The following is a 20,109-nucleotide window of genomic DNA, read 5'->3' on the forward strand; positions in this document are numbered from 1 at the left end:
TGAGTTGGTCTATAGGAAAGTTGATTACATATTTAAACCAGCTGAGGTTGTAAACCCACATTCGCAACTTGGCCTGGCGTATGCCTTGGAGTTGTTTCCAGCATCTGTCTCTGCCTATTCCTTTTTCCTTGCGAATCAGCTCCTTTATGGTATGTGAACCCACCGTAATAAACATTTCAGGTTCTACAACGTTAATGGATGCTGCGAAGCAGGCGTGCTCATCAGCCAGTTCATTTATAAAGTGCACTTGGCAACGTTCCGATAGACTGTTCAGCCGTTCTCTACACTCCTGCACCAGTAGCGATTTGATCTCGTTGGCAGAGATTGTTTTAAGTGCCGCTTGACTGTCGCTAAGTATGATTATACGTTCGTTGCGATAGTTACGTTGGAGGTTTATCACTACGCACCGACTTATAGCAAATACTTTTGTTTTTTTGTTTTGTTCGGAAACCTTCCCCATAGGTATGGAGAGTTTGGTGCGAGTTTCTGCGACTCTGCACCAATCCCCTCGTACGTTTCGAGCCGTCAGCGTACCTCATGATTGTACTATCCCGAAACAGTGGCTCAAGAGTGAAATCATTCCATTCAATTACGGTATATTTAACGTTCGTATTAAAAACTCGAAGGATCGGATGCAAATCGTAATATATTTAAGTTTTAAAGTTAATATCTTAAGAACTCTTTGTGACACCTTTCAATAATATAAGGTTCCTTTCATTGTAATGATTTGACCTTTTCTTAAGAAATTAGCCTGTTTATTTTATACTTTCGCTTGGTTGAATGCCAGTCTTATAACAGACCACATCTCTGATCTCATGTGCCATCAACTTTTACACCTTTATAGTCAAAGCTATGTTCTTTTTTTCTGTTGCATCTAATAGAATGTGCCTTCTAAGGTCACAGAGATAAATCAATAATGTTAGTTCGCCATATTATCGATAAAAATAATCTAACTATAGTATCCAGCATTTTATCAAAGAAGCTGCTTGCCACTGCTTTCAGTAATTGCCTAATTTTAGAGTTCTACTAAAACATTAATAGGAATAATCAGACTACTTTGCAATTCTTAATAAAAATTTGGTATGATATGACCGTTAAATAAAAGCTTAAATCACGACCCACCCAACATCTCACTAATTGCCTCACTTCAAATGAATTATTTTCGCATTATTTTAAGTATTTTTCGAAAATCACGTACGTGCCGTTAGTGCTACATCAAAGTGAGGCATACGAGACATTTCAAGAGCACTTGTGTAGTACATTAGTGACAAGGTCTATAGGTACATTTTACTTTATATACATACACACATAGATACACATATGTATTACTGTACATTACTGGCGCTTAACTGGTTCAAGGAACTGATAAAGTTCGATATCGATTCGAATACAAAAAAATATTTTCTGCTAAACTTTAATTACGCCTAATAAGCAACTAATAAAATAGGTTATATGCGACAAGCCGTTTCCTTTCCCACCGTTATATATATGTACATATATACATAGTGTTTGTTATTTAAATCGGGTAGATGTAAGTTATGCAATTATATTGTAAGAGAAAGCGTTGCAATTAACATTTTTTAAGCAATGTAAAATTAATATATAAAACTCTTATTTCTACTTATGCATATCTAGACAGGTGCTTGTGGTAGAGACTACAAAATTTTTTCTTCAGAAAAATATGCTTAAAAAGCATAAAACACTTATCTAATAATTACAATCTTACATTGTTAACACATATAGCTATTACGAGTTTAAATATGCCTTTTATGTTAGTATAAATAGGAGCGATGGTAAATACAGAGACATTTGGATAAGTCGGTCTGGTTTTTTGCCAAAAAAGCAAAGTTTTTTTTTCCACTCAGTTTTCATTTTTAGTGCCATTCTAAAAATTTTAGGATCTTAAAATCCACAAAAACAATTTTCTTTGGCTTTCTTCTACCTTTGGGTGCGAAAATAGTCGCAGAACGGCTATACCTTAACCTAATTCATCAATATTATTGTTCTTTCAACGCTCAGCAGACCATAATCTTAGTGGATTTCTTCTTCTTTGGTCTTTGCCCATCTCTGATTTATTCGGATCCGTCGATTGCTTCCACTTCTCTTTAATATCTGTTTTGATGGGTTTGTCTTATGATCGACGAAAAAACAAGTCATTAATGATTTAGTTAATGGTGGCTGTAGTATCTGAACCGACCACTTTAACTTCGGCCATTAAAATACTATGGATACTCAGATTTCTACTATTAGAATTTGTTTTGGGTGATCCATTTGGACTTTTCGGCAACCTAGAGAAGAAGTTTTTAACAACAGTTTGATAAATATGTTTGTAATTTTTCTTTTTTCTTCCTGGGTATCCTTATTTTATGTAGTGTTCTGAGCTGGTGCTGAAAATTGTATTTTTAAAATATTTTTAAAGAGATAAATTCATTGAAGATTAGTGTGGAAAATAAGGGGGCTAGTTAATCCGACCTCCCGGTTTTTCTGATACGTTATTCTCTCCCACGAAGGTTACTTTTTATATATACTTTTGTGTGAGTTTAAACTAATTGCCGAGACACTTTTGCCACTCTGATTGAATGTCTCCCAAAACATGCACTCTTAACGTATCAACCGTCTCTTCAGGTGTCGCAAAACGTTGAACTTTTAGTTTTATATTTTTTGAAGCTGGTCTGTCTTAAGTCTCAACTAAATGGTGTACAGGGCCGGATCTGCAGTCGGGCGTTATTAACTGCTAAAAGTTATACATTATTTTGATCATAAATGACACTCCGCGTAGAAAAGGACTTTGAGTTGCTAATACAAAATTATATAGTTAATCCCCCTCCCCAAAAACTCTACTCTGGATCCCTGATGGTGGTTGACTCATCAAAGTGAGGATTTGAGTGCTCAAAAATGCAGTTGTTTCAGTCGTCAGTCAGCTCACATTGTCATGTTTAAGAGAACGGTTGGTTTTCCTAATTTCTTAAAAGACAACTGGCAAAGAAATGATTGTATGTTCTGAGTTGTTCTAGTGGTATGGTTGCAATATGTCCAGTTGTTCCAAAAAAGGCAACTATTTGTTTGGAAGTGCTTCGTGCACGAACAACTTTTGTTCGGCTCATTTTGAAACACCCATACAGTCGACTGCTGTTTAGTTTCGAGCGCATACGCGTAAATTCACGATTCGTCACAAGTCACGATGTCATAGAGGTGTTTCAAAGCACCGCTATAGTAACTCTTTAACACTTTTAACGGCTAATTTTTTTTTGAACGATCGACAATTGTCTGGACTTCAACGTGAACAAACATTTTTTACAATCAAAAGTACATGCATTATTGATGTTGTATGCTGGTTCCATTAATGCCATGATGTATCATTTTGCGCTATTAGTTTCCGCACAGCATCAATAGTTTCCGGAAAACCAATTGATTTTGGTCGACCTTCACGAATTCCGTTTTGGAGTGTTCAATGACCTAGACTGAATTTATCATACCATAGATAAATGCTGGTCTTTGGTATAGTTTCACCGCTAAAATTTTAATTAAGTTCAACGATGCAGTGTTCCTGAGATATTCTACGTCGTAAATGGTAAAAATAACCGCGCGAAAATGTTCAAGATTTAATTCCATTTTTTGGTCGAGGTGAATAGTTAAGTTAACGGTTGTATGCCAAAACGCTCTGCGTATGTATAACAACAAAAATGTCAAACTTTACAATGAAGTTGTCAGTTGCCACATTGCCACACTAGGAATGCCAAATCCCGAAATATTAAAGACAAACTAGGTACTGAAGTTAATTGTTGATTAATTTGCTTAATGGTATGGATCAATAATGTATCTACTTGATGAAGCTGCCAATACACTAACCTTTCGTGTTTTGATGCTATTGAGTTCGGAAAAAGGTCCATATACAACACAACAGCTGTTCGGAGGCAGCAAAACTCTAGCCAATGTGTAAACGTCTATCGACGACATAAAAAGTGACAGTGATGTGACAGCAGTGGTATTGCATTTCTAATTGAAAAATTCTTGTAATCTCTCACCTATCGAAATGCCCTCGTAAATGTGGTCATAAATATAACCGTTACTCATAAATGCATTTCTGTCACACGACTCCGTGACGTCAAGTCGAAATAAATATTTTAAAGCAGGCTATATAAATGCAATACAAACATATGTATCGACATATATAACCATGCGTGGGTATATAGTATTTATAACACATCGTGAATGGCACACTTATTTATTGAAGTTTAATAAACACACGTACACACTCCTATATGCACTTCATGTTGCCAACGTCGCGTACACCGTGAATTACCTATTTAGTTTAAATGGCCGGCTACCGCTGACCAAATATGATGAGCGACTGCATTCACTAAAAAATCGTAAAAGGGAAGTGTATTTTTGCTTTATTTCAATTTTATTAAATTATTTTTGAATTTTGGTTCGTTAAAGTCGAGGCGCTGACAGCGCTCATAGCGGGGCGTCAATTAGCATTGTGTTCGGCGGCTAAAAACATATAAATTAACAGTTAGTTTGGGTTATAATTAACAGTTAATAAATGTGCAAAAATGTCTGTCTAACGAATGTTTGCATTTTGACATTTAAATATGGCTTTGTAGGCAATTGCAGCGAAATGCAGGCGAAGCAGTTTGCCGTTGCCGTTAGCATACGGTGAATGGTTGCTATATAGACCTAGTTTTTTTAGGTTTAATACGAGTAAGTGGTAACCTGGATTTTGAAGTACAGAGGGATAAATTTACATATTTAAATATTCTTCTGCTTTCTAACAGGCCCAAGCGAATTAATTAGAAGTGTATGCCCATTATAGGTGTTCCAACGAACAAAATGGTGCTCTAATAGAAACTGCTAATAAGTTCTAGCTAAAGACATCTGCTCTCAAAGCGGCTGGTATTATATAAATAACAAGAAAAATCCTTAACTTCAATTGCATCGAAGCTAACGGGTGATAGTAGAGGTACTATTTCAAATAGCATTTTTTTTTTGACAGATTGTCAAGTTGTTATGTTATTTTTGTTCAGTATAATTTGGCATTTCATCATGGAAAGACTTTCGCCTGAGCAACGTTAACAAATCGTACAACTTTATTAAGAAAATTCACCTTCCGTAAATAATGTCTTTCGCGCGTTTCGCTCAATTTTTGGTCAACATAATCGGCCTACTGAGCGTACTATTCGCAACACCATCACCCATCTTGACGCCCAGTATTCATTATGAGATAATGTTCGACCGAATATAGCAGCTGTAGAATTTACACGAAGACCGTGGAGAGTCGATTCGGTGCCGTTCGCAGTAACTCAGACTGACGTAGAGAACAACTTGCGTATTTTATGTTGAGATCTTAAATTGAAAACGTACAAAATACAGCTTACGGAAAAACTGAAGCCGCCCGACATTCCCAAGCAACATCGCTTCACTTTATGTGCTTTAGAAAGATCCAAGAATATCCAACGTTTTCGAGCCAAATTTTGTACAGCGATGAGGCCCATTTCTAGCTCAATGTGTATGTGAATAAGCGCAATTTCCGCATTTGGACGAAGTGCAACCTGAAGAGATTTAAGAGCTATCATTTCATACAGCAAAAACAACGGTTTGGTGTCGTTTATGGGTCAGTGGATTCATCGGTCCATATTTCTTCAAAAATGATGCCGGTGAGAACGTAACCGTCAATGGCGACCTTTATAGCGCCATGATAACCAACTTTTTGATGCCTGAAATTGAAGCTCGTGATCCCGATTCGTTTCAACAAGACGTGGCACTTCTCACACATCGCATCAATCAATGGATTTATTAAAAAAACACTTCGGAGAACAGATAATTTCACGGTTTGGGCTGGTCGATTGGCCACTAAGATAGACTTTTCCTGTGGGGATATGTAAAGTATAAATCTTTTCGGACAATCCCGCTTCGATTCAGGCCTTGGAGCAAAACATCACGCGTGTCATTCGCCAGTTATCAGTCGAAATGCTCGAACGAGTCATCGAAAATTGGACTCAACGGATGGACCATCTGAGACGTAGCCACGGCCAACATTTAAAAGAGATAATCTTCACAAAATAAATACCAAACAATGTTCTTTCGAATGGTGATAAACATTTCCCTTTAAATTTGAAGTTTCTGTGTTTCTTCTTTAAAAAAAGTAGGTTCCCTCGAAATGGTTCACCCTTTGTTAACAAATTCAGTTCAAGTCTGCTTCTAACTTCTGACAGCTATGTGTTTCTTCAAAATTTTATCGATTTTTATCCAACTTATGAAATATTTTTTAACCAGATCGTTAAATCGTAAATTACACCGATATGTGTTTAAATATATCAATCACGAAAATTACCCATGTACCAACTAAGATAATGTGAATATTCATATTTTTACCTTCAGGTATTGAAGAACAATTAAACAAAAATAATCGTTAACTCCGGTTGCACTGAAGATATAATACTCTTCACAAATACTAAGATTCTTTACAAGAACTGCGATCGATCAGTTTGTATGGCAGCTATATGCTATACTTGTCCCATCCGAACAATTGCCAACAAATGAGCAACTGATGAGAAAAGAACGAATGCAAAATTCCAGACGAATATCTCAAAAATTGAGGGACTAGTTCACATATGTATATACAAACGAACGGATAGACAGACGGAGAAATTGATTCTGCTTGTCGCGCTAATTTATATGAATATATATTTTTTAGAGTCTTCAACGATTCCTTTTCGGTTTTACAAACATCGGTTCTTAAAATTGGTGGAAGAGACTTAAATCTGTTCATTCGATAATGATTACTACTAAGAGCAAAATTAAAATTAATTTATTCTTCAAAATCTCTGTTGCCCCTCTCAAAGTAATCCAACTTGGCCCCAAAACACAAGTGTTAATGTTTTTCCAAATCTCGAAACATTTGTTAAAGTGAATTTCTGGAATAGCCTTCAATGCGCGTAGCGATTCTCGTTTAATGTTTTCAGTTGACTCAAAACGATTTCGCCGGAGCGATTGATTGAGTTTTCTATATAGCCTGAAGTCACAAGGAGCTAAATCAGCCGATTACGGTAATATTGGTCTAAAATTTGGCGAAAAACTTACAAAGAATCAATGCAGTATCTTCTTTCTTCTTTACTGGCGTAGACACCGCTTACGCGATTATAGCCGAGTTAACAACAGCGCGCCAGTCGTTTCTTCTTTTCGCTACGTGGCACCAATTGGATATTCCAAGCGAAGTCAGGTCCTTCTCCACCTGGTCCTTCCAACGGAGTGCAGGTCTTCCTCTTCCTCTGCTTCCCCCGGCGGGTACTGCGTCGAATACTTTCAGAGCTGGAGTGTTTTCGTCCATTCAGACAACATGACCTAGCCAGCGTAGCCGCTGTCTTTTCGTCATATATCTCATACAGCTCATCGTTCCATCGAATGCGATATTCGCCGTGGCCAACGCGGAAACGACCATAAATTTTTCGCAGAACTTTTCTCTCGAAAACTCGCACCATATAGCAGGACGTCAATTATGAGTGACTTAAAGAGTTTAGTTTTTGTTCGTCGAGAGAGGACTTTACTTTTCAATTGCCTACTCAGTAACACCTGTTGGCAAGAGTTATCCGGCGTTGGATTTCTAGGCTGACATTGTTGGTGGTGTTTACGCTGGTTCCAAGATAGACGAAATTATCTTCGACTTCAAAGACTGTCAACAGTGACTTGAGAGCCAAGTCGCGAGTGTGACGACTGTTTGTTTGCTGACAGGAGTGCACTCGTTCACTGCCGGACCCATTGTCTTTGCTTCCTTGTCCAGTCTGGAGAAGGCAGAACTAACGGCGCGGGTGTTGAGGCCGATGATATCAATATCATGCATCAATGCAGTACGCGATGGTGAACTATCGCTGTGTAAAAACCAGGAGTTGTCGGCCCTTTTTACAAATAACTACGCGCAAACGACGCATAACACTCAAATAGTACGCCTTGTTGACAGTTTGGGCGGTCGGAAGCAATGCGAAGTGCACCACACCTTGATAATCGAAGAAAACTGTCAACATAACCTTAACTTTTGGCCTGCTTTGACGTGTTTTTTTCGGCTTTGGCTTACCTTTGTCACGATATTCGGATGATTGATCCTCTATTTCCGGGTCGTAAGTGTAGATCCGAGACTTATCGCCAGTAATAATACGTTTCATAACATGTAGACTATACTCAAACATCATGTGAGTCAGCCGAGTTCTAGGCGTATTATTTGAAGTTATATTCTGTCAACTATAACCAAATTTCAACTCTGTTAGTTATATTTTATTTTCGATAATTTAACGTGGAAGTATAAGAATATCAAATCAAAATTTTTGAATGAACTATTGTCGCGAACTAGTCCTCAGTCTTTGAGATTTTAGAATCTGCACATTTGTGGGATCAAAATCAAGTCCTTTGAAAGGAAATTTCTTTTTATTTTACTAGATGTCTTCACGACATTTGACATGGAATATTGCTTAAGGTAGTGCAACCGAAATTAAAATTTTCTTACTTTTTCTAAGCTAAATAAAAAAATTTTACTGCCGAATGCTTGACATATGAGTTTTCTAGAGCAAACGGCCGACCTATCCCTACTCTCATCAGTCCTGGTTGCTAACAGTAAAAACTTAATCAAATATGGAAATACAATTATAAACCTGTAAATAAGTAATTTAAACTGTTGATATTAAAATTCCCTATTTTATTGGAGACAGAAAACAAGTATCGATGTTCAATATACTAAAGGGCGGTTAAAATATGAAAACAAAATAATTACCCATCAGAGTTGTAGGCGTAAAGCATTACTCAAAAGCTTGCCTCGATGCATATGTCTGTATTTTCCAAGCAATACACCTGATCAACGATGCTGAACGCTATCACCTGTTATTAATTTCAAGATTTTTTTTTCGTTTTTATCAATTCATTACCTGACAAACAGCTCAAAAGTAATAAATGCTTATCTAAATAAATTATCTATTGCAAAAATGCGGATACACCGCGACAGGTAACTAAGCGGCTACCTAGTTACTTTGATATTAAATTAATGGCTAAAGCATAATTCACCAACACACACACACACACATAACTATTTAGGTAGAAGCTTGTGTGTATGTGTGCAGGTGTGTGCTTGTATGCGAGTGCACTGTAGCAAAACGCGTCCGTTGCTTTCAGCATGTTTCGATTTCATTCGAATAAGACAACAAAACCAAATATGTGCAACAGCAAAAACAAAAAACAAAAAAATATTGTAAACAAGCTTAAAGTAAAGAATAGAAAATAAGGAATAAACAACGCCAAGATTTCAACCCAAAACCGCGCCGAGTTGTTAACAATTTGATGCTGACTGAGAGCTTACCTTACTGACCTGCTGAGCGGTAGCAAACGCTGGCGTCGCTTGTTGTGTCTGAGAAATAACTGCTTGGCTGGATGTACAAGTGACCTTTAATGGTCCAGTGATTTCATTGTGGCGACACGTCGCGCTAGCCAGCCGCAACGATACAACTGCATAGCAGTAAAGTCTTAGATAGCTTTGCTTCTATGACTGCAATGCCTTAGAAACACACTTCTACCTACGTATATACGTATATTTGTATGGAATGTGTGTGTCTGCGTGCAAGTGCTGTTGTTTGAGTGCAGAACAAAAGCTTAAGCAACGGGAAAAACGGTTTCATTCAATAGTTTGCTTTGCCATATTGTTTTGTTATATTGCTTTTATACCCTGCACAGGGTATATTGAGTTTGCCACGAAGTTTATAACACCCACCTTGTGGGTGGGTAATTATTCAACAATATTTATTTTGTCGCCTTCAAAGTAATCCTCTTCAAATGTAATACACTTACACCAAAGATTTTTCCAATCCTCGAAATAATATTTTCATAAACTGCAACGGCCTTCAGTCTCTCAGCGAATTTGATTTTATCTCTTCAATGGACTGAAAACGGGTTCCTTTCCGATGATTTTTGACTTGTTTGCATGCCAAACTAATAAACCCACGTCTCATCGGCAGTTATAATGCTCTCCATGAATGTGGGATTGGACTTCGCACGATCAAGCATGTCCAAAGAGACCTGTTTACGGTAATCTTTTTGAAAAATATTCAGCTTTACCAGGACGAGTCGAGCAAGAACGCGTTTCATACCCAAAATATTCACAAAAATCATTCGAACGGACTCGCAAGAGATTTCCAGCTCTCTTGCCATCTCTCTAACATTTGTTTGACGATTTGCAAGCACCAATCCTTCTCTTTTTTTAATATTTTCGTTAGTTCGAAGAGGTCGAATGTCGTCCAGAAATGCATGTATTCAACGATCTCTCGACCGTCTTTGAAGGCTTTGTACCACTCGTAGGTTTGTATTTTTGATAAAAATAAATCAAGAAGCTGCTCAGTTTTAGGAACTCATTTATCAGAACTCTATAGCATATAGCTGCCATACAAACTGAACGTTCGGAATCAAGTTCTTGTTGGAAAGCTTTTTTATTTGATAAGATATCTTCCTGAAATTTGACATTGATTGTTGACCTAAGCAACGCTCCACTCTCCGAGCAAATTGTGCAGATCGGACCACTATAGCATATAGCTGCCATACAAACTGACCAATCATAATATAGACAAAGATTTTTTATACACTTTTATGCTATAAGAAATACATGTGTGGAGGGTATTATAGTTGCGGTGCAGCCAAAGTTAACGTTTTTTTTCTTCTTGTTGCTTATTGCTGTCCACTGGCCGGCGTAAAAAGCGTACAGCTTCGCTAGCAACAACAATTGCATTGTTCTTCAGCAGGTTGCGCTTGCCACACACACATACACAAATGATAGAGTTTCTTAATGTTACAGGCAAAAAGCGTGCACACATACAAAGCCTAAATACATACATACATTTTATACATACACACAAATACCTTGGCTTTGTTATGTAAGAGCTTTAACTAAACGCAAAATCGCTCAAGCACAACGTTGCTTACATACAACAACAAAAACAAAACAACTGTGCTACAAAAACAATAACAATAATAATGTTTAGTTAAAACAACAACAATAATAGCATTGTAAGAAGAATATACATATATATATACACACACACACACGATATGGACACAATGCACCAGCTTGTAAGTCAGCCAGTAAGCCAGCAGTGGACTCTAAAACTGCATATTAAGCATGCTTCTGCAACGCAAACTCTGCTTGCCGCAACTCCCCTACTCCTCAACTTCCTCCTCTTTTCTACTCTACTCAGCTTAACAACAGCTTGTGAGTTGACTATTTATAAAGCTGCTGGTGGAGCTCTTGGTCGGTCTGACAGCTAAGCTGTCTATTTGGCATACATTAGAGCAATAAGCTGTTAGCTGCTAGCTGTTTTCATGTCACTACATATGTAGTGGTGTATATATGTACATATAAGCATTTTGAGCAGCTCAGGTTGCACCTCCAGCATGGGGCATGACTAAGCCTCAGGAGGCAGGTTCGTATTAGGTTTCTCAGAAAATCTAAATGTAAACAGAAAAAAAATGTATTTATTAAAGTAGAAGCAAATAAGATGAAAATGCAAAATATAGCGACCCGCTAACTGTGATACATGCCATACAAGTATATACGTAACTATGTATGTATGTCCATTTCACTGAATGAGTCTATATTTGGTAGGTTCATAAATAGCGTTTTTTGCGGTATTTCTTTTAGTCACAAATTTTGAATTATTGGACTAATTTCGACGGTTATATTCTGTGTTCGAGCAAATTTTCAAATTTCTTTATATTTTTGGGTTATGTTTCTTTTTTTGTTTGGTTATAATCTGGTTAATCTATTTCGATATTCCCAATTTTTTTAAAGATTTTTTGAAAATTATGTCCGTCATTGGTTGGCTGCCGCTACGTCTCAGATGGGTCATCCGATGGTCCAAGCGTAATGTTTTTCCTGAATCTGAATAGACTTTACATACTCAACAGAAAAAGTTCTAAGCTGTGATATCACACGATCTTGGTAGCCAATCGACCGGCCCAAGACGTGAAATTATCTGCTCACCGAAGTGTTCTCTCAATAAATCCATTGATTGATGCAATGTGTGGGAAGTAGCGCCGCCGTCTTGAGACCAAATGTCGCCGAAATCACGAGCTTCAATTTCAGGCATCAAATAGTCGGTTATCATAATGGTGATAATGGTTACTTTGCCATCGACATCATTTTTGAAGAAATATGGGCCGATTATTCCACCGACCCACAAATCATTGTTTTTTCTGGATGAAATGGCAGCTCTTGAATCTCTTTAGGGTTCTCTTCGTCTCAAATGCGACAATTTTACCTGTTTATACAGGGTGGCGCAAAAGTCTGAAGATGATCAGAAGATGCTATAAATTTTACAATTGACCTCTAATGTCAGTTCTGTTTTGACATTTGTGTAGTAAACGCATGCGTGCCACAACCGATATGCTGAAGGATGCATTTCCCGGGCGCCTAATCTCCCGTTTTGGCGATTTACACTGACCAGCAAGATCGCCTGATTTGACCGCTCCAGACTTATTTCTGTAGGGCTTCTTGAAGTCGCGGGTTTATGTCAACAAGCCTTAGACTCTTGCAGCTCTTAAAGACAATATCCGTCAAGAATGTGAGGACCTAGGCGGCCATTTACATGATATCATATTCTCGACTTGATGTAAAAAAGTTTAAAAGACCAAATGAAAATAATCCACAAGCAGAATCAAAGTTTTTCATATTTTTCTTTTCCAAAAAACATCGGAAGGTATCTTTGCGCAACCTGTTATATTCATTGAGTCAGAAATTACATCATCACTGTTAACACGAAAACATCGGATCGACCTCCAAGGTCTTTATCCACTCTCAGCTACGGCTTGTCGACAGTTTTTGCGTTCACCTTTAGAGTTTTTTTTTTGTATCCAGCCTTATTAAAATGATCCCAAATTGTCAGACAGTTAGACCGACAATTTCCCTTGTCTTTTATCAATTTTCGTCAATTAACGAAATCGACGTAACGTAAAAATACACGAGATTGGATGTTATCAATGCCATAAACACTAGTGTCATTTTAGCCGTCTGTCTTGCGTTTGCTGTCTGACGACGCACCTAACCTTTGGGAGGTCCAATGTGAAATTACCGGAACTATTATTCCCTCACTCCATTGTCTCCTCCCTGAACCACTCCACGCTTCTGATGACGTTCATCAGTACAAGGAGTGTTATTTTTGCAACCTTAAACGTCGTCCAAAAATCGGCATTTGCGGCCCCTGTTCTATTTGAAATGTTTGCCTGCTTGTTCAGCAGGTCAGGGATTGACTCCATCGAGACTCAGCTTAGTTTATAACATGTTCGCCGGTTAAATACCTACAAGTGGCCAGAGGCATTTAAATTCCCTCTTTTTCGGAGTCTAATCTGCTTCACAGTTACCAATGACATCACTATGCTTTGGAACCCATTGCAGGTTTATAATGAAATATGTTGTTAGATCCACTAAAAGATCAAAGTATTCTTTTACTATCTTTGATAAAAACGTAGGGGACTTCAGAAATTTCAACGCCACTTGACTATCCTTAAATTTCGGAACAACAAGACTGTATTTGATTGCTGCATTCCGAAATTTTTGGTACTATATTTTCTTGTTACTTTCGCAAATCTTGTTACAAAGTGAATTACATACTCGTTAACACGAAAACGCGGACCCCTACTTTATACCAAAGACAGATCTCAGTTCAGATTTTCAACCAGATATTGATCAATAAAACATACTTGTCGAAGCTTTAGTAGATGCTACGGTCAAAAAAAAACCCTTGAGACTAAAAATATTTGTGCTAATGACTTTGGGTGCAGGGGGTACAGGGAAAAGTCGTTTAGTCTTAACCGTAAACATTATAGACCATGTAGATCAGGAGTCTACTGTCAAGGATCCAGCCGGAACGGACTATTTTTATTTTGCTTTGACCGCGAGTGATTGCGAGGTGTTATATTAGAAAAATCGATTTGTGATTCGAGTGTTATTTTTGGAATAGAAATCGGAGTTGAATCAAAGAGCGAATGATAAATCGGTGAATATTTTCATTCGATAGTGATCGTCAAAAATTGGATAAACTATCGTAAGCCCCTTTTACGAAGGGTACCTTGGTTATGTTAAAAGACACTATCCCGTATTGGCAGACTGCCGCGAGATATCTGAGACAGTAGATATCTCAAAAGACCGGGTTGATAGTAACATACACACCAGAGACCCAAGAACAGCCGCAGCAGTGGTATTCATCCGTCAAACCTGCTTCGAAGAAGGCGAAGACTTGGATATATGCCATACAGTTAGTAAAGGGCAAAACGATCACATAAATCTAAGATTTTAGACAAATTACCACACTTTTCGAATAAATAGTAGCGAGTAAAGAATAATCTTCTCTCTAGTAACTCTCCATTTAAAGAACCTGTTACAATCATTACGGTTAGAGAGCAAGACTGTACATTTGATTGCTGTTCTAAATACTTGGAAGAGTCTGCATAACTAAACTTTTTGTATGCTTTCCATACCCCGCCTAGTTATTTTCCATTATTTGCCGCCATACCAATATACCGCATGTCATAATCGGTCTAACAAATACTGTGTAGAGCGAATGACTAATCCAAGGCGTTAATTCCCATTTGGGCCCTACCACACTTTTGCAGGTGTGAGGGGCCGTAGCTGCTTTCTTCACCGTAGCGTCTAAGTTTTGTTTGAACGAAAGCTTCCTATTTCAAAAATTAGGCCTCAGTAGCCCCGTTATCTCCTATTGTACCATTCAATAATGGCATCAAGAAGTACTGTGTTTCCTAGTGAATAATACCAATTCTGCCTTGCTAGCATTTAAGCACTTGTATTATTACGTTCGATACGGCCCAACTTTTTATGTCATTGAATATTTTTTGGATAAGGTTAGAGATGGTAATCGGGAAGTTATCTTTAACCAAAACCGCCACATCCTCAGCGTAGGGCACAACATGTATCCCCTTCTTTTCTAGATCTAACAGCGATTTATTCATTTTTAAAATTCGGAGAAGTAAAGGCAAGATGCCTCCTTGAGGTGCACTTCTTGGGACAGATCTGCACTTCGTTGAAGCTTCCAGCGTTGAAATTATTGACATGCCCATGAGCATCTGTTCAATTTATTTTCTGAGAGGTTCAGCGATGTCCAAGTATGAGTATGGCCCCAGGCTGAATGTTATTAAAAGCGTCTTCCATGTCTAAGAGGTAACCAGGACTTATTTTTTGACATGCAAAGATTTTTAAATCTTTGCTACAGTCTGGAAGTTGGTAGTACTCTTAGTGACATCTATGCCAAATTTCACGTCAAAATATTCATTATTATTTGAGATACGCGTTGTTTTGTGAGGTTCTAAAAGTGAATTCTACGATTTTTACTATGTCTGAATTTATAATTAAAGAAGTACGATTATGCACCATCTTATACTGCATTGGTTATTCGTGATTATTTCGCTACATTTTCAACTAATATCGTGCCGCGACCACATCATTCGCCTGATTTACCTTTGTGTATCTTCTGGCTATTCAGCAAATTCACATGACCACTCCGAGGACACCTTTTGACTCAATTCAGAATATAAAAGAAGTCTCTGATGGCCATCACGAGGCGGATTTTTCCAAGTGCTATGATGACTGGACAATTCGTTGGCATAAGTGTATTGCAGCGGGAGGGTACTACGGAGGCTGCTATAAGTGTTGCCAGGTGCAATCTGACATTTCCATTGGAAAGTTTGACATGTTTTAGCATAACATCATTCAGAACGTTGACAATCGCTCAAAAAAAGGCTCGTGTGGATTGGTGTAAAGAAATGCTGAAAACATACGATCGCGGCTCTATGCGTATGAGCCCGCAACCAAACATCAATCGACCGTGTGGGTCTTCCAAGAGAGCCAAATCCAACGAAAGTTGTTCGTGGAAAAACTTCAAGCAAATGGTCGCCTGTTTCTTCGAAAATCTGGTCATGTGGCGACTGTTCCGCTTGAGCAACGTAGGACGGTCAAGTCTGAGTGGTACACCACCATTTGTTTGCCTGAAGTCTTCGTAGAAATTCGAAAAACGAACAAGAGAAGACGAATCATTGTGCACCATGACAATGCGAGCTCTCACACATCGGCTCAAACCAGCGCCTTTTTGACCGGCCAAAACGTCGAATTGATGGTTCATCCGCCGTACAGCCCTGACTTGGCACCCAATGACTTCTTTTTGTTCCCACACATCAAGAAAATAATGCGTGGTCAACGATTTTCGTCGCCAGAAGATGCTGTTGAAGCATTCAAAAACCATGTTTTGGAGGTGTCTGAATCGGAGTGGAAAAAGTGCTTCGAAAATTGGTTTGAGCGCATGTAAAAGTGTATAAATCTTGATGGAGAATATTTTGTATAAATCTTGATGGAGAATATTTTGAAAAACAATAAAACCATTTTCGTTGATAAATATTTCTATTTTCATTATTAGGCCAGAAATATATATAGCAGCCCTCGTACTAGGAGATGAAATGGACCTTTCAATTTTATCACAGTAGTATTTGATAACGAAGTAATAAAGTTTAATTGCAGCGACCTCTTAAGAATGTTTACTAACCAAACTATTATGTAGTTTTGAGACTGCTGTCATTGAGCCGTCTGGTCCGACGATTTGAAGGCTTTGCAACTTCTTATCGCCCAATTTACTTTGCTTTCTGACACTATATCTACAGGCATAGAATCCATCCCACGTCCCTCTCTTCTGCTATCTATTAGAGAAGTTTAACTGAGCCAACCCAAAAAAAATAAGCAAGAGCATAATTTAAACGTACTTAGGCTTAAAAATGTTTTTATTTTTTTTATTGACTGGGTTGACAAAGACCACCATTCCACAGTTTTCGTCTATTCCCGAAGGCGAATTTTAAATTTTGCTTAACTTGATGTTATCCAAATAGATAGTATTCTACAAATTTTAAGCTTTATCCCAACTTCAAGAAATTATTTAATAAAAAATATATTTTGTATGATTTTTATGCCATCAAAAGTGAAACCAATATCCATCACAATTTGTATATTTTATTATCATATCTAATTTTTAATTTTATGCAATATATCAACTGAATTATATTATAAATTCTCCTTATTTTTCACGTAACGGTTAAACCACGTTTTTATTTCTTGTCAGGTGTTTTTGTAGACGTCTCTTAAGTGCTGCAAATTGTCACACATTATCGTTTGGCTTTATTTAATTGCTAGTTTTTCATTTTCGCCAACAAAGATTTTCATGTTTACCATTTTTTGGTCTAAGCAAACAGATTTTTATTGTCTTAGTCGCTGTCACACCACGCTCACGTTTCCACATATATGTACGAGCATGTTGTTTTTATTGGCTGTCAGCTAAGCATGCTTTGAATGTGTTCCACAAAGCTAATTTATTGGCGTGGGTTAATTAGTTTAGCACATTTTTATTGTGTCTTTTTATCGCCTCCAACTTGTGGGAGTCCTAGCCGATATACAAAAGGTGCTCGCAATTAGTTTCGGGTTGTTTTGGCAGGTTGTTAACAATTTTAATACAAAGTTTAGTACAAATTTAACGGTAACATGGAAATTATGTGCACAAACAATGTAAATTGAATTTATGCTGTGTGTGAAGAATAATAAAAGTCGTGTGTTTTGAAGCAAATATTCAATGTAAAGCTGTAAATAATTGTATTACAAACGCTTTGGTGTGATTTTGAAATTTTGGCGAAATTTTGTTAGAAATGAAATGTTGGCTAAAGCATCCTTATGAGATATAATTATATGCGGCACATGCAATTAAATTTTATATTTTCAAATAAGTATTTCTTATTTATTTTTTTTTTTTTATGATTGAACAGATTCTAAATATATTGTAATTTACAAAAACAAAAATAAATATATACATTCTTACAATCAAATCAAATAATATTTTTCATATACGTATTATATGTATCAATATGTATTTCCGTCCATATGTAAATAATTCCCTTATTACATTATACAAAAATTTTTCTCAGTGTAAGCCGTATTAACTGCATCCATCATAGCATAATTTTAGGCGCATACATTGCAGTCAGTACAAAACGCAAGCTTAACTCTTTCTTGCTCATTTTACTAATATGTGCTTACTTTTTGTCTATTTCTCTTTTGCAGAAGAATGGATAACAAAAAGAAAAACCGAACTTACAACAACACGCCAAATAGAGACACGCGTAAAGCGACAGTTGGTGCTGGAGGATGGCAAGGTGGTGGAAGATTCAGGGCCAATTGTCTCAACGAATACGACGGAAGATACAGATAAACAGGAAACGGAAACAACAGAGGTGAGTTTGACAGAAAAAAAAACAAATGTTTATTAGCATATACATATGTATGTATTACATATAAATGTATGAATGAGATTTTACAGTTATGTTTATGTAAGCGTGCAAAATAAAATAAAAAATGCACGATTAACTTATAATAGAAATACAATGAGGAAAAATAAAAATAATATAAAATTTTACGTAATTCGCTAAATCAGATTAAAATAATATCAATGATCAGGTTGGAAAAAAATAAATTACTTATTGTAATATAATATTATTTTAAAATTTAGAAAAATTATTTTCAGAGGGAAACCAACTAAAAAGAAATAAAGAATAGAATAAATAGTAATGATTCAAATAAAGTTGAATTAGAATGAGAAAACTAAGTAAATACCTAATTCGAAAATTTAAATAAAACAAGAAAAAACGTTAACTTCGGCTGCACCGAAGCTAATATACCCTTCAACGGTTGATTTCTTTTAGTAACTAAGTGTTCAGTTTGTATGGAAGCTATATGCTATAGTAATCCGATCTGAATATTTTTATCGGAGATTACATTTTTGTCTTAGAAAATAATCTATACCAAATTTGGTGAAGATACATTGTCAAATGTGTAAGTTTTCCATACAAGAACTTGATTCCGATCGTTCAGTTTGTATGGGAGCTATATGCTATAGTTATCCGATCTTAACAATTTCTTCGTAGATTATATTGTTGCCTTAGAAAACAATCTATACCAAATTTAGTGAAGATACATTGTCAAATGTGAAAGTTTTCCATACAAGAACTTGATTCCAAACGTTCGGTTTATATGGCAGCTATATGTTATAGTGGTCCGATATCGGCCGTTCCGACAAATGAGCAGCTTCTTGAAGAGAAAATGACGTTCGCAAAATTTCAAAACGATATCTTAAAAACTGAGGGACTAGTTCGTATATATACAGACGGACGGACGGACGGACGGACAGACAGACAGACGGACATGGTTAAATCGACTCAGCTCAACATACTGATCATTTATATATATACTTTATAGGGCCTCCGACGCTTCTTTCTGGGTGTTACAAACATCGTGACAAACTTAATATACTCGTACCCTGTTCAGGGTATAAAAATTTGCCCTCGGCAACTAATATTCATTGTTAGACGAAGTTGAAAGACAAATTCGTACATTTTTGTAAAAAAAAAACGTTAATTTTGGCTGCACCAAAGCGATAATAGCCTTCAGCAATAAATAACGGTATAAAAAGATTCATCGATTTTCATCCACCAGTTTCCACGGCAAAGCAGGGGCAGCTCTATGCTATAGTGTTACGATCTGAATAATAAGTTCAGAGTTTGTAGCGAACACTTAATTTCGTGAAGATATCTGGTCAAGCAAAATAGTTTTATTTCCGATATTGCTGATTCCGACAAATCCACAGCTTTTTAGTAAGCAAAGGTTAGGTTAGGTTAATCTGGTAGGCCAATAAGCCACGTATATATCAGTTTCGGCTCTTTGAAATGCCAGATGGAGTTCAGTTGCTAGATTTAAGAGGAGTAGTCATACATTAGGAAGTTCAGCTTGAAATATACTGCAGTGGTCCGCACCTTAAAATATTGCCTTATGGATAACTCTAAACAGTATATTCCCACACCAACTCCATCGTCCATTTTCGAGCCATCCGTATAGATGTTTAGAGTGTTGCGCTTAGCTAACATACCTTTACGCCAGCCATATTTTTCTATGTTTACTTTGAACCTTCTTTCCCAGTTGAAAAGTGGGATCATTTAGTCGATGTTTGCCCAACCGCCATTACCAACCAAGCTATGCTTAGCAAAGACTTG

General features: G+C 37.0%; 1 protein-coding gene across 6 annotated transcripts in view; it reads left to right on the forward strand.

Moving 5' to 3' along the window:
• Window positions 1-20,109, forward strand: part of LOC126758930 (uncharacterized) — a 121,589-nt gene that overhangs the window by 62,830 nt on the left and 38,650 nt on the right. For all 6 annotated transcript variants that reach the window (XM_050473385.1, XM_050473386.1, XM_050473384.1 and 3 more), the window contains one exon: window positions 18,128-18,297. In XM_050473385.1, the coding sequence (XP_050329342.1) occupies window positions 18,128-18,297 (170 nt within the window). The remainder of the gene's footprint in view (window positions 1-18,127; window positions 18,298-20,109) is intronic.

This window comes from Bactrocera neohumeralis, chromosome 5 (genome assembly GCF_024586455.1).
Source record: "Bactrocera neohumeralis isolate Rockhampton chromosome 5, APGP_CSIRO_Bneo_wtdbg2-racon-allhic-juicebox.fasta_v2, whole genome shotgun sequence".
NCBI classification, from domain to species: domain Eukaryota; kingdom Metazoa; phylum Arthropoda; class Insecta; order Diptera; family Tephritidae; genus Bactrocera; species Bactrocera neohumeralis.